General features: G+C 38.9%; 1 protein-coding gene across 2 annotated transcripts in view; it reads left to right on the forward strand.

Annotated features, from left to right (window-relative positions):
* The window catches only part of CC2D2A (coiled-coil and C2 domain containing 2A), a 101,895-nt gene that overhangs the window by 74,384 nt on the left and 11,171 nt on the right, over positions 1-16,340 (forward strand). For both annotated transcript variants that reach the window (XM_081303863.1, XM_081303864.1), the window contains 7 exons: positions 153-262; positions 1,607-1,703; positions 2,181-2,279; positions 5,088-5,264; positions 9,273-9,476; positions 14,344-14,433; positions 15,871-15,984. In XM_081303863.1, coding sequence (XP_081159989.1) covers positions 153-262; positions 1,607-1,703; positions 2,181-2,279; positions 5,088-5,264; positions 9,273-9,476; positions 14,344-14,433; positions 15,871-15,984 — 891 coding nt within the window. The remainder of the gene's footprint in view (positions 1-152; positions 263-1,606; positions 1,704-2,180; positions 2,280-5,087; positions 5,265-9,272; positions 9,477-14,343; positions 14,434-15,870; positions 15,985-16,340) is intronic.

Consider the following 16,340-nt stretch of genomic DNA (forward strand, 5'->3'; position numbering starts at 1 on the left):
CAGGTTTTAAGAGCCAACTTGATGGACAGTCCTGCCTCTGCTTCATGTTCTTTCAAAACATACTATTGATTAAGCATAGCCAACCACTACTAAGGACTAAATAATTCATCTACCCACGATGGACTCAGGATTTGTTCTTGCTTTTATTAAAGGTTTTAGTGCGTCCTTTTGTAGAAGTCTCTTTTCAACGAACAATTTGCCACACGACAACCGCTGAAGGGCCGAATCCCAGCTGGAATGAAGAACTCGAACTTCCCTTTAGGTAAGCATATGTTCCTCTTTAAAGAACTGTTGGATATTTTGAAAAAATGCAAAGGAAACAGAGACCCAGCAAGAAAAGACTAAGGCAAAAAGTTTGTAGCTGGTAAGCTCCAGATGCCAAGTGCCACGGTTTTCCCCTGGGACCCACGGCTGACTGCGTTCAAGAATAAAAGTGGAAAGATGTCAGAGTTGGGAAACCCGGGTCAGTGTTGAGACACTCTACTTCCCTCCAGGTTCTGGCTTCTTACAGCTCAAATTTTCTCATCCCCTCACACCACCAGCCCTAAACTGCTTTTCCTTTCTTCCTCATGTCCTCTCCTAAAGTGAATCTGAAACTCCCTAGTTCCCATAAATGACACTTTCTCCCTCACCAAAACCACACAAGCATTCCAGAACTTTGGTCAAAGAATTTTAGATATTTAAAAGATTATTATTTTAGCACTTGAAATGATCATCTAATCCAACCCTTTGCTTTTATGGAGAAGAAACTAAAAGCCACAGAGGGGAGGTAACTTACTTAAAACCACATAGTAGATTAGAGGCAGAGCAGGGATTACAACTAGTTAAGCCAGGACAGGGGGAAGATACCACTATGATACAGGGAGTGAGCAAAAGGAACAAGAAGGATTAAAGGCAATTGCTTAGCAAAACACCTGTGGTACCCGGCCTCCAGCCACGCCATGTTCCAGGGAGTGGGCAGCGGGACCATTCAACAGCAGGCTTACACTCCAGTGGTTTCCCAGGAGATGCACCCTCCTAAGATGCTTAGGAAGCCCACAACCAACTCCAAAACCTCTGGAGGCCTTGTAGCTGGACAGTGAGCCACCACAATCCTGCCAAGATGACTCTTTGAGGGAGGGGGAATGGGAACAGAAAAGATAATAGAATGAATGGGGCATAACTTTCCAACGTTCATACATGAATACACGACCAGTGTAACTCCACATCATGTATGACCACAATAATAGGATCCTAATCAGAGTAAGTTATAGCCCTACAGTATGTCAAAATACACATATACTGTCATGTATATCTAAAAATAACAAAGAAAGAAATAAAAAAAAAAAAAACACAGAATAACTCATTGCAAAGCTTATAGCCTCACTAGGAAGAGCCAGCAGAGGGTTTGGATGGGCACAGAGCCTCCAGTCGAGGGCTCTCTGCATTGGAGTGTAGGTATAACATGGCAGCATCCCTGACTGAGATAAATCCTTGAAACGACAGCACGGCTTCTAATCCCCACTCCTGTGCTCCCACTTGGGTGTTGTTCAAATGTTGACATTTGAGTGCTCATAATTTCTATGCTGCCTACTTTCATAGTCCCTGTTGACATGTTATTTTGCAGGGCCCCTAATGGGGATTACAGCACAGCGAGTTTACAGTCAGTGAAAGATGATGTGTTTATTAATATTTTCGATGAAGTACTATACGATGTCTCAGAGGTAAGTTCTCAGTTTAAAGGAAACCATCTTAACTCTGCTCTTGGCAAACCTTCTACCCTCTACATAAGTCCTAAGCACAATTTCCATCTTCCTTGGGTTTGAAATGTTTGAAACTTGACACATATAATTGGGGGAAAAGAGATGGGGAAGAGAACTAGCTTTTTAAATTATCAGCTGAGTATTTGCTTTGCAGAAATTTTATTAGTGCTCTGCATGCACTGTCTTATTCAATTCTGAAATAACCCTATGAAGTAGATCATGAAATCTCCAGTTCATTGATGAGAAAACTAAAGTTCCCAGAAACTAAATGGCTTTCCTAGGGCCACTTAATAAAGTGTCTGAGCCAGAACTTGATTAAGTCTGTATAACCCAGGTCCACAAACTTTCAGCTAAAATCCTGCTGCTCTCCTGCTGTCATATTAATTAAATGAGTGTCTGGAGTTCTTAAACAATTATTACTTCCCACGTGTCCTTTAGGACGACCGTGAAAGGGGAAGTGGAATCCATACCCGTATTGAGAGACACTGGCTGGGATGCGTGAAGATTCCATTTAGCACTATATATTTCCAAGCAAGGGTAAGTACCTAAAGTCAGGGTTCCATGAGAAAAAGGCATAGCTCAAACCATTTTTTCCTGTGAAAATCTCAACACAGAGAATATATGTGCAAACCCCTTGGAAAGAAGAAAATCACTGTATGAAGTCATTGATTTGCCTTCAGACTTGCATGGCTTATTAAACTTCTGTGTTCCTCAGAATTTGCAGTTACTGTAGGACTATTCAAATCTGAGAATTTTTTAAACATTTCAACAGAAGTGAAGGTGGGACAAAGTGGAGATTTGTCAAAATGATAAAAATGAAATGGATGGTGCCTAAAAGTAATTTGAAGGAAACAATCAGGACAGTTGAGGACCCATTTAATGAAGTGCGTACATTAATAGTTTTGCGAGTGCACATTATTTAAAACATGAAAATCCATGAGCACAAGCATGCTCCACAAAGGCTCCCTTCTTCAGAGTTAGTCATTTTGCTTAAGGCACTCATTAGGTTGGCAACTCCTGAATGACTTAGTAGCTGTAATTTGGGACAGTTAAAGATTCTGAAATTTCTTTGACATCCCAGTATTAAATCCACAGCAACAGGAGCCCATGAGCCACTGCAATGACCACACAGAACAAATGCTGCCTAGGCCACAGACTCGAGCAAGACCAAGACCCAAACTCTAGTCTGGGAGGCTTGGATTGGTTGCAGTCTCAAGCATCAACTGGAATTGCAGTTGTCTCTGGGAAAAAGGAGCAGTCTATAGCTCATGTTGCAGTGGTATGCTGGCCCAAAGAATTTAGGGCAAAGGGGAGGGAGAGAAGGGGAGGAGGCATGAGGGTAGAAAAGATGGTGAAATGAGATGGACATAATTACTCTAAGTACATGTATGAAGACACAAATTAAATGACTCTAATTTGTGTACAACCAGAGAAATGAAAAATTGTGCTCCACATGTATACTATGAATTGATATGCAATCTGCTGTCATGTATAACAAATTAGAACAAATGAATGAATGAATTTTTAAAAAGAATAAATTATAACTATTTTAAGGAAATATTAATAAAATGATCTTTTACCTAAAAAAAAAAAAAAGAATTTACATTTTCCTCTTGGAATAGATTTTAAATTTAAAAAGAAAAAAAGAAAGAGCACATCATTTTTACAAATCAAACTATCCATAACATTTGGCTTTGCTGAATTTCATATTTGGAAGATATGCAGAAGCAGTTACTCAAAACTCTCCTTGGCCTACCTTGGTGATGTTGAGGTTCTGCTATGCCCCTGGAGCTCACTGACAAGACCTTCAATACCCTGAAGCAGTCTGTTCTCTTTCCCATGCTCTGCCATGGAGATTTCCCTTGCACTGTGCCATAATCCGTGTCCTTCCCTGGACTTCCCATCTTTAGGCCCTGGTTCTTTTCTCTGGAGCTACAAGACGAATCCTGATTCGGTAACTATCCTGGGTGCACAATGCATACCATTGTTTATATGTAACCTTGATTAAGCCTTACCACGCCTCTGGCATCACTAGTCCCATTTCGAAGATGAAGAAATGAAGCAGTTCATTAACTTACTCAAATCACAAAGCCTACAGCACAGTTGGTATCCACCTTTTAATGACTTCCAACATGCTAGGATTGGTAGAGGAGAAAGAACTAGTCAATGTTTTGGTTTATATGCTTCATTATATCTTGGAGATTTATTTCATTACATTTGTCTCTTAAAATATTTTGTCTGACTCCAAATTCCATGCTTAAGTGTGGCAGAGGTTGTTATGGCATCTAGTGTACAGAGACCCAAGATGCTGCCAAACACCTGAATGCACAGGACAGCCCTCCAGAACAGTGATCTGGCCCCCAGTGTCAACAGCACCCAGGTTGAAAAACCCTGTCGTAAATCCTTATTTTTGAAATTTTTTTTTAAATTTACTTTTTAGTTTATAGGTGGACACAATATCTTTATTTTATTTTTATGTGGTGCTGAGGCTCGAACCCAGTGCCTCACACATGCTACGTGAGTACTCTACCTCTGAGCCATAACCCCAGTCCCCACTTTGAATATTTTAAGATAGTACTCATTCCTTCCTGCATCATCTACCTGTTGTACAGAAAAAATGTGCTATTATTTCATCTATACTTTTTATGTGATTGTTTACCTGTCCACCCCCTACTCTATCATCTGATTAGATATAGGCTTTGGTGAACTCTGTTAGTATAAGGAGAATAATAAATAAGAGCCTATTCAATTCAACCCAAAAAGTTCTATTCAGGTTGTTCATATTTTAAGTTCTTCATTTCTCCTAAGATATAAATGTCACTAAAGACTGAAAGAAAAATTGGATTCTCTGCAAACTTAATAATTCTGTAGCATTAGTCTTCAATAAAGTCGTTGCTGCTTTGACTTTACGAGAGTGAGAAAGTCCTGGCTTTTGAAACACTACATAAGTTAGTTCTTGATAAGTGGCTGATCAATCATTCAGCCCACATTTATTGGCCACCTAATGTGTACACAGAACACTTCCACATGTCAGAGAAAGATGATTTAAGAAAAAAAGAGGGAAAATATCGCAGGGAGTAATTATCTAGAAGAATATGACAAATGTGCACACAACTATAAAATCTAGCAGAAAACCATAATATAACAAATGAAATAAACTATACATAAAGGTGGTAGAGATAACAAAGTATTCATGAAAGAGACAGCACTTCATCTAAACAAGGCTAGAAAGATGTGAGGGCTTCCAATGCCAGTCTAAGTGATTTTTATTTAATAATGAGACTTGCCTTTGAACTTCTGTTGGAAAACTGCCAGAATGCTTACCAAGTCATATTTTCTTCACAGATCGATGGAACATTTAAAATAGATATTCCCCCAGTTCTCCTGGGCTACAGTAAGGAGAGAAACATGATTCTCGAGCGAGGCTTTGATTCTGTCCGAAGCTTAAGTGAAGGTTCCTACATCACCCTGTTCATCACCATCGAGCCTCAGCTGGTTCCTGGAGAGTCAGTTCGAGAAAAGGTAACTCTGCTGAGGGTCTAGAACCCACATCCCCTGCCAGTGAAGCAGGAGAGGAGATTACCAGGTGGAGCTTTATAAACTCTTCACCATACAAACAGATTCTCCTACTGCAATCTCTGTTTATTATTCTTTCAGTTTGAACAGAATGACAGTAAAAGAACAGATGTGTGGGTTTGCACTTCCACTGAGCCAATAATTAGGTCAGTCAGCAGTCTAAACTTTTAGGCAGAGCAAGACAAATGTAAACACGTTCTGCTTTTAGAAGAATTTTTCTCAATGTGAAGAAAATGAAATGTGACAAATGAGAACATCAGATTGCTCTTCCATTTGACATTTGCTGGCAAGCATGCTGAAATAGATTTCCATGTCTGACCTCACATCCCTGGCTGTGCTATGAGTAGATTCATAGGCTCATAAGGCCAGATGACCTTCAAGGGTCATTACCATTCATTTCATGAAATAAACAAACATCTACACAAGTACAGTTTTAGATAGTTCTAGAAAAAAGAATTTCTAGAACATCCATTTGTTAACTATTCCCGACCTTCATCATGAGGAAATAGCTTTCCTAATGTAAATGCTTACACAGCATTTACACACTCTACCCTCGTTGGATTTGGGAGAAGATATTGTGACCTCTTATGCATATGTAAACTAATCCAGTAGTAACCACCACCACCCATGTTTGAAGTCCCTTACTCTGTCCTCAGCACTGTCAGAGGCTGGAGACGTGTTCTCTTCTTTCACACTTACAGGTATCTTGGGCATGGGTCTCCAACTTAGAGGTGAGAAAAGGCAGACTCTCTTTCTGCAGGGGCACACAGGTAGCACATGGCAGAGGTGAGACTTAAATGTCTGTCTGGCTCCACCTTGTATTCATTCAACCCACAGTACTGAGCATCCCCAGAGCTCTAGGCAGTGGGTAGAGCAGACTAGCAGGTGGAGACTCCGCCCAAATTACATCCAGCATGCCACATGTTGTCCACCTCCAACCTCTGAGTGCTGAGGAACTGCATATTTTGCTGACTCTAGTTTCCCATTGTGATTAAGATTCAGATGGAGATGGGGAAAAAAAAAAAAGTGAGCACACTTCTGTTTCTTTTCCTGTATTACAATTTAGTTCACAGAGAAAAATACTTTTTATATTCCATTTACAAGGCACTTCTAGGACATGAGGATTATTGGAAATACAAATGTACTGAAATTCAGATTAATTTTACATGCTAAGCTTTATCACTAATGCTCAGGTTCTCAAGAAAACATTAAAATACATGCATTTCAAAATATTTTCAGAAAGGGAAATATATATTCTGAATGTTTGTCTTCATGTATAAACTCAAGAGAAGGATGACGAGTATATTTGCATGGAAGAATGCTCCGAGACAAAAGATGAGTTTGTTATTTCTATGAATTCTTAACAAAAGAAAAGGCAGTCGGTTGGGAGCCAGACTGGAAATGAGCTTCCAAAAAGCTATAGTAGTCTGAGGCTGGCAGAAATGATGAAAACCTGGGACTGCTCTGTGCAAAGGCTCCTTCTCCAGCCCTTGCCTCCTGCTACAGGACCCTGCCAAGGTTTCCAGGGCTCAGAACAAGTACTCAAGTTCTGCAGCCTTTCTTCCCTAATGCTGCCTTTAATGGCATTTCACTGCCCCATGGTGGCTATATGAAGCATTTCTCTTAGATTTCTAAAAAGAGGGCTTATCCTTGGTTGCAGATAATTAAGACAGGCATATTGATTGACAGGGCCCTGGTATCCTTAATACCCAGTGACAGAAAACACCACCCCATAGTTCACCTGCAGACTCTTCAGGAGAAAGAAGTTCTCACCTGAAACAATTGGGAACACAACCTTGAGTTGTTCCACCACTAACAGCAACTTCCAGGATTAGCAGATTAGAGTCCCACTATCCACATGGGCAAGTGTCAGACTCCCATATGGAGTCATTCCCTATGATTTTTTAAAGGCATTTACGAATGTAAAAGTTTAAAGAATCAGTTCCTGAAACACTTATTTTAAGATTCCTTACTTTATATTGTCTTGGTTAAAAATTAGTTTTTAAAAAATATTTCTATTAATAAAATTTTCTTCTCATTTCTTTTTTCTTCTTTCTTGCTTATGATAGCTGAGCATGCTTAAGAAGGTACCAAGTGTTTTTTTCTACAGTTCATCAGTTGATAGTTACTAGGTTTAATTAACTGCTATCTCCACCATCACGGGGGATAGGATCCTGATGCCTATGTGATCCTTTGGCAGTGAATATAGATGTCTGCAGGTCCATGAAGAATGTCCAGTTTGGGGCTGGGGTAACTAAGCAGTAGAGCATGTGATTAGTGCATGCAAAACTCTGGGTTCAATCCAGCACTCCTAAAAATGTCCTGGACATTTTTATTTCATCCAAGTGAGTCTTAGTTGGCATTGAATTAAAAGGTCACCAATATGATTGTCGCCTGCACACTGGGAGCATATGTCCAGTTCCATCACATGAGCTGCTTCTTACAGAGACAGTGTACCTCTCACAATTGTTTCTGGTCTGTAGGGACTTCCACGTGTGACTGTTAAGAGGCAGGATAAACCCGTTTCATTAATTTAGAGATCAAAGAATGGAGCCAGTTAAGACTCCCCCAAATGTCATGTCCAATGAACTTTGAATTTAACAGTTCTGCCTAAATTTATTTCATAACAAACAACCCAAGCCAGGGACAGTGGTGCATACCTGTAATCCCAGTGGCTCAGGAAGCTGAGGCAGGAGGATTGTGGGTCCTAAGCCAGCCTCAGCAATTTACTGAGGCCCTAAGTAACTCAGGGAGACCCTTCCTCCAAATAAAATACAAAAAAGAGCTGGGGATGTGCTCTGGCTAAGTGCCCCTGGGTTCAATCCCTGGTACAAAAAGAGAAAAAAGAAAAAGAAACAACACAATCCAGATTCTTTTAGCATTTAGCTCTTTTCCTTGACACTTAAATCACCAACATAGCATACTACTTAAATTCCTGCTTCATGACATAAAATGGCATCCTGGTGGCCTAAATAACTATTAATGCCATTAATACTTATTAGGTGGTTATCATATGCATGCTGTTGTATGGAGGAATGCATTCAAACACAGGCCCTGCCCACAATTCACTGCTACAGAGTTACGATACCGAACATCAAGGGAAAGTGGTAGAAAATGTTCCTGATGCACTTTTATCCACCTGAAAAGCCAGTAATCAGTAAGGAGTCAAGATCTGTGTGTTCTTCCTGGACAGTGCAATAGTTGCTTCTCCTAGCTGCTCCCATAGCACCCTGTGCTTGTCCCCATAGAAGCTCTGGGCAAGGAGTTGAGCACCTGGTGGCTTGTCAATGTTCCCCTCCAGGCTAGAAGTTCCTTAAGGGGATTATTTCATACTCACTTATCCAGAATATGGGGACTCTTAAAAGCTCAGTAAACATTTTTCAAGTAATTGGATGAATAAGTAAATAAATGGGTTTAAAGGAACAGGGATAAATTCAGGTGGGTATCTTTTTTTGCACCATTTTTGTTTCATAGTTTTCCATCTTTTTGAAAGTACGATTATTTCTGGCTTCACAGTTCTATCCTAGGAATCTGTGACAGACATTTTACATTTGAGATGTTAGATTTCTGAGCCTCCCCCTCTTAAAACTAACATTAAAATACACATAAAACTCCATTTCTTGGGCTCATCAATCAGAATTAGTGTGCCGTAGTTTGTTTTTTACAGAGTATTTTAATATTCCCAATGGTTTCCACATGGCTGCTTTGCCTGTTTACTACTTTCTTTTAATCCTATAGAATGCATATTTTAAGTGTTTAATAAATCAGTCTAATTAATTATAAATATAATTAAATAAAGCTGCAGGGACACCAAGATGTGATGGTTTTATAAAGATTCACTTGTCAAGCTTCCCAAACCACACTAAATAGTTCATGCTGACTGTCGCATCCACACATATACCACTTTGTCTCCCATGATCATATGTTAAACCCATGGAGTCTTTCTTTTTGAAGTTTGAGTCTCAGGAAGATGAGAAATTGCTTCAAGCAACAGAGAAGTTTCAAGCTGAATGTGCCTTAAAGTTTCCAAATCGTCAGTGCCTTACAACAGTAATTGATATAAGTGGAAAAACTGTGTTTGTTACCCGGTATCTCAAACCTTTAAACCCTCCTAAGGAGCTCCTTAATGCCTACCCCAGTAATCCACAGGCAACAGCAGTAAGTACTCATTGCCTATTATGATGTTACTAACAATGTTTTAAAATTTCAATATATTGCCACTGTACTATATTTCATAGTATTTAAAAGATATTTCCTGGGGCTGGGGTTGTAGCTCAGCAGTAAAGCGCTTGCCTAGCACATTCGAGGCTGAGTTCGATCCTGAGCACCACATATAAATAAATAAATAAATAAATAAATAAATAAATAAATAAATAGATTAAGATAGATAAATAAAATAAAGTTTAAAAATAATATTGTATTATAAAAAGATTTCCTATATCAAGATCATTGGTGATGAAAGTAATGATTGAGACTTTTTTATTGCCACGGGGCTTATTTTCTTTAGAAGAGTCTGCAGGTCCCAGGGATGACAATAAATAATCCTTAATTCATTCTTTCAATTAATAATTTGAGTGTTTACTAAGTCCCTGGCATTATATTAGGTGGTGAATATTTAACATATGAGAAGGTATTTTGCATTTTTCAAAATGTCTTATGTAAACATGTCTTTACTGTATATTCTCAGTAACTTAGGTTATGACGCACAAGGCCTCTAGCTTTAGAACTCACGTACTTTCTATTATACTAAAATAACTATTTGGTACTATGCTTACAGCTAGAAGCATTGTTGATTAAAATTAAGCAAAAAAAATATTTCAACAATTTAAGCATTTTCAGCACTTAGGTCATCACTCCAAAGGACCCACACACTGGATCGTTAAATATACATGTTCCATTTGCTGACTTCAAATTACCACGCACATCACAAACTCATGAACCAGAAGCCATATGTTAAACAGGACACTTACATGAGTAACCCATAATGTTTTTGGAGAATGGGCAGCATAGGGAGTGACTGCTGCTAACAGTCATTCACATAAAGATTTAGAAATAAGATTTTTTTTTGCAGATGTAGATATATATATATATATAAAAAAAAACTTGTATTCTACATGTCATTTCTTCAAGTAATTTTTATTGGAAACCATAATAAGGACTTGTATTCTGTCTAGCAGAGTAATGTAATGTACAGAATATTTCTCCCAGTAGAGAAGTAACATTTACAAGTGATAATACATTAAATGTTTCAAATATTTTAAAAATCATGGCTGAAACAGAAGTAAAGTGAAGGGGGCGGGGGAGCAGTGAGAAATACAGAGATAAGAAACAAGAATGCAATATTCTACAAGGGTGAGGGCTTGAAATAGTGTCTGCTGTCCTTCCTGACAACTAGAGCTGAGTTTCAGTGAGCCGCAGGCTGTGGGAGATGGGAGACCTAGAGCAGGCTGGAAGTTTAGAGACTCAGGTGGAGATGAGTGAGGGTAATGGCCTTAAGGGATAAAGTGGGAAGTCCTTGCCCTGAGAAGGAATCCAGCTGCCTAGCTTTGCCTCTGGATGAAAGAGAAATAAAGAGGTTTTTTTTTCCTCCCTGGGTTCATTCCCAGCATCCCTCCCCGCCAAAAAGAGTCTTTCCGGAGAACTCCTAATTGTTAACCTGTATTTACTCACATGTGGGATGAGAGTTTATATTGTCTGTAGGACCCAAAAAGCTTCAACCAAAAATTTAGTTGAAAGTATTCACTTTTGGTAACAATCCCAGATCCCCGTCAAAAGCAAATACAAATCCTTCTAGAAGAAAGTCATTTCATCTCAATGAAGAAATAAGTCACCATAAAGAAGGTTAAGAATTAGCATAAACAGGGCTGGGGTTATGGCTCAGTGGTAGAGCACTTGCCTAGCACATGTGAGATCCTGGGTTCGATCCTCAGCACCACATAAAAATAAATAAAATAAAGGTATTGTATCCAACTACAACTAAATAAAGAAAGAAATATTTTTTAAAAAGACTTAGCATAAAGAATAAGCTGACGAATCTGGCCACAAAGACTATAGACAGATTTATCAGTACAGGATGTAAAATAAATATTGTTTTTAGTTAGCTTTTTCACTGCTGTGTCTAAAAGACCCACCCAGAACAACTTTAGAGGAGGATAAGTTTGTTTGGGAACTCACAGTTTCAGAGGTCTCAATCCACATACATCGAGCTCCATTCCTAGGAGGTATAAAGGTGAGGCAGAACATCATGGCAGAAGAGTGTAGTGGAGGGAAGCAGCTCATATGCTGATCAGGAAGCAGAGAGAGACGCCACTCCCCAAGTGCAAATATATACCCCAAAGCCACGCCCCCAATGCCCACCTCCTCCAGCCACACCGCACCTGCCTCTAGTTACCACTCAATTAATCCCATCAGGGATTAATTCACTCATTAATTTAAGGTTCTCACAAGCAGTAATGAAAAATACAATAGTTATAATTAGAAATTAAACAAATAGATTCAGTGGAACATTAAATACAGAGTTAGTGAACTAGAATGCACATGCAAACAAGTTACTTGGAATACACACAGGCATGGGAAGATAGAAAAGAATGCTTAGAGGCAGGGGACATGCAGGAGGAGGTCCAAACTGTGTAAAATGGAGTAAGATGATACTCAAATAGTCTAAGCCAGGAGTTTCCAAGACAATCCTCTGATTCAGGAAGTCCAGTAAGTCCTAAGCAGGATAAATAAAAAGAAATCAAAATCTAGGCAGAACATAAAGATTAAGATAATCTTAAAAGCAGTTAGAAAACATAGATTATCTACAGAAGAAAAATGATTGGAATAACAGACTTGTTAGTTGCACAATGAGCCAGAAAAGAAGACTCTTGACAAGGCTTACAAAATAGCCTTTTGTCAAACTAGTAGTTGATAGTCAGGGAAACTGTCCTTCACACAAGTGTTGTGAGAATCACAACCAAAAGATTCTTACTAAAGGAATCACAAAACGTATGGATTAAACCTGAAAGGAAAATCCTAAATAGGACACACAATTGCCGCAGTCTGGCTGGGCACAAAATCACGAGCCACTCATAGCCTTGTAGATTCAAACAGCAATTCTTTATTCCCGAACTCACACTGGCACTCTACACACCTTCTGGGGAAATCCACGTTCTGAATCCCGCAAGAACTCAAGGGGAACTCAAGGAGCGGGCGTGCCTGAGGCAGCAGGATACGCCCTATTCCCAGCAGGGTACACCTTAAACCTGGAACAGCCCTAAACCCAAGGAGCAGGATACTCCCTAAAACCTGATCCGCCCTAAACCCAGATCCGCCCTGGTCCTTGAGCAAGGTCACCTTACTCAAGCATACATGCAATGTCACTGCAAATGACCTGGGTCCAAAGGCAAGCCCATTTCCACAATGGAGAGTCCTTCCTCTAAGCAACATGGAGTAGGCTGACAAAGAAATTGCCATGCGTCATTCCTACTTGGCAATGGCTCTCAGCACACAATACTTGGTGAAGAAATGGGAAACTTGTGAGTGAATCTACAACATTGTCATGTGGTGTGTATATGTGTGTGTGTGTGTGTGTGTGTGTGTGTGTGTGTGTGTGTGAGAGAGAGAGAGAGAGAGAGAGAGAGAGAGAGAGAGAGAGAGACCCCAGGTCCTTGTGCATGCCAGGCAAGGGCTCTCTACCCATGAGCTGCACCCACAGCCCACACACACTGTCTTACAAGCCATAATAATAGCAATGTGGGTGAAAAATAGATACAACAAAAATCATGAAAAAAGTGTGAATGTGTCAGGACAGGGCTGATGAGAGTATTTTAATGCCCTTGATATTCTTCAAAATAAAGGCAAAGATGCTAACTTTAGAATTTCATTTAAATATACATATTGAAATTTCTAGATTAGCCCCTGAATAAATGATAAGGGTGTATTTAACTTCTAAACTAGCAAGAAAGAAAATGAAACGGGGTGAAGAGAGTTGGAGGGGAAAAAGAATCAGAAAAAGTATGGAAAGTAAAAATACAGAATAAGATGATAGGAATAGTGTATGACAGAAATAAGTACAAGTCAAAAAAGAAAAAAAAATGTAACCACATTAAAATTGAGAACTTGAGGGGCTGAGGATGCAGCTTAGTGACAGAGTACTTGCCTAGCATGTGGAAAGCCCTGGGTTCAATTCTCAGTGGTGGGGTTGGATTGAGAACTTGAGTTTATCCAAAGACACCATAAATAAAATGAAAAATCAAGCCACAAATCAGGAGATGATATTTACAACAAATATAATACAGAAAGGGACAGACACAGAATAAAAGCCAAAAAAATCCTCTTACATATCAGTATAAAAATGTGCAAATTTGGAAATGTGCAAAAAATTCAAACAAGTAGAAACATGGATAGGCCAATAAACATGGCATGATAACCTCGTTAAAAATTTTTAAAATATGAATTAAAACTACAAGGATGTCCAGATCTTGGTTTTTAAACACCATCCCCTCAGAAGTGAACCAGACTCCTTGGAGAAATGCTGCCTTTAAGACTGGGCTAAGGAAAGTACACCATGACCCGGAAAGTCCTATTATACCCGGAAAGTGAAGAAGTGGAGAGGGAGAAAAAAAAAAAAAAGACCAGGACACTTCAAAGGGACACAGAAGCCAGTTTCTTCATCTGTGAAAGATAAATAATAGCCATAACCTTCTGCATAGGATGTCTGGTGAGGATTAAGGTAATACAATAGCAGGTTCATAATGAGCATCACTGTTTGTGAAATACGAAACTTACTTTAAGAAATTCGATAGGGAGGGGGCTGGGGTTGTGTCTCAGTGGTAAAGCACTTGCCTAGCACATGTGAAGCCCTGGGTTCAATCCTCAGCACCACATAAAAAAATGAGTAAACAAATAAAGGTATTGTGTCCCAACTACAACTAAAAAAAAAAAAAAAAAAAAAAAAAAAAATTGGAAAAAAGAAATGTGGTAGGGTTTGATGTTTTCTATTTTTTTGAAAACAGTTTTTTTAAAGCTGATCTTGTGTCTACAGGAACTGGTAGCTCGATACGTGTCCTTGATTCCTTTCTTGCCCGACACTGTTTCATTTGCCAGTATCTGTGACCTCTGGAGCACCTCTGATGTAAGTTGCTCTCCCTCTCAGGGAGAGGTTTACTAACTTGAGCTAACTTAGCTGAATCTCTCTAAATGGCTTGCAAATCATCTTCAACTGGAACATTCATTTGCCATCAAAAATAAAATCTATTTGACCATATGAACTAAAATTCTGAAGTATTTCTCTTCCTGGTTCAATTATCTCAAAGTTCCTAAGTTAAAAAAAGAAAGAATAAAAAAAATGACACTTCAGATGTCTTAATGCTGAATTGTCCATCTAGTATTATTACCTTCATATACTGAAGTATATAAAGACTTAGCCCAGTCTTAAAAAAAATCAAAATTGCACTCTATATTATAATTGGAAATGGTATATTCATTAATTCGTGGACTTCTTAAGGCATGTCATATTTAGGACAGTCACCTGCCACATACCAGGCACTATACTAAGGCCTAAATGTGAGCAAAATCTCCACTTTCATGGAATTTACAATTGATGTGTGGTGCATAAATTTTCAAAGGAATCTTGGGTAGTACAAAACAAACATCACAGATACTCATTCTGTTTCTGAGTCACATGTTGCACTTTTTGCATTACAGAGTATTATACAGCTTCCTTTGAAGGATAGTACTACATTGAAGAAATCAAGTACACTTTATAGTTTTTGTTCCCCAGTATATTTTGGCAACATAAGCTTTGATAATTTTAGAAATAAAATTCTATAACCTTGAGGGATCTATAAGAAGCTATGTGAAGACTAGAACAGTTCATGTACCCTAGAGGCAGACTGGCCATACCACTGCCTGGGGATTGCTTTATTGATCTGTCCCTCTACTTCCTCCTCTGCAAAAACTTGGAAACAAGAATACTTTCCAGGGCTGGAGATGTGGCTCAAGCGGTAGCGCGCTTGCCTGGCATGCGTGCAGCCCGGGTTCGATCCTCAGCACCACATACAAACAAAGATGTTGTGTCCGCCAAAAACTAAAAAAAAATAAATATTAAAATTCTCTCTCTCTCTCTCTCTCTCCCTCTCTCTCTCTCTCACTCTATCTTTAAAAAAAAAAAGATAAAAAAAGAATACTTTCCTTAAAAAGTTAATCTAGGAAGAAATGAACTCATGCATAAAATATACTTTAAAAATCACTTAGCACATAGTGTACTTTCATTTATATATGAAAACTAAAACTTTGAAATTAGTGTCTTCCCTACCCCACCCCAATCACACTGGGTGTTAATTCTTGAAATCCACATTGAAAGCATCAGTGTTAAAGAAAATGTCATGTTCACCAGAAGTGTTTTTGCTGTTTTAAAGATTATCAACACAGGGTCAACATTTTGGGAAAGATTTTAAAAACAAGTCTCATGCTTTAAGAAACTAATTTCAACTATGACCTACTAAAATCTGCATGGTCAATCCAGAATGAAGCAGTCAGTCAATAACATTTTTTTTTTCTTTTTTGTCAGCAATTTCTTGATCTCCTGGCAGGAGATGAGGAAGAGCATGCAGTGTTGCTATGTAATTACTTTCTGTTCCTGGGTAAGAAGGCCTGGCTGGTGATGGGCAATGCTATTCCTGAGGTAAGACACTTAGGCTGGCTTCAGCAGAAGAGTGTGTCTATCTAACCCACTTAAATGTTCAGATCATGGCCAGAACTTGTTTTCATAATAATTCTCTCAGTTTCTCAGAAAGTAGCCCAGAGATACCTTAACTACCATGGGTAACATATGAAATGGTTTAACAAGGTACTAGCGACCCTACAAAGTACTTCAAATTGTTTTTTTTTTTTTTCTTTAAGCAAGCCCAGAACTTTTACCATCCAAAGTCCTCATTTAAAAGTCCTTTTAGTATAAGCTTTCCCTGTCCACATTCCTGAGCATTCTGATTCCTTTAGGAATCGCATGTTCTGCACCCTGAGGAGGGAAAAGGATTCAAA

The sequence above is a fragment of the Spermophilus citellus genome, assembly GCF_964194105.1.
Source record: "Spermophilus citellus genome assembly, chromosome: 8".
Taxonomy (NCBI): domain Eukaryota; kingdom Metazoa; phylum Chordata; class Mammalia; order Rodentia; family Sciuridae; genus Spermophilus; species Spermophilus citellus.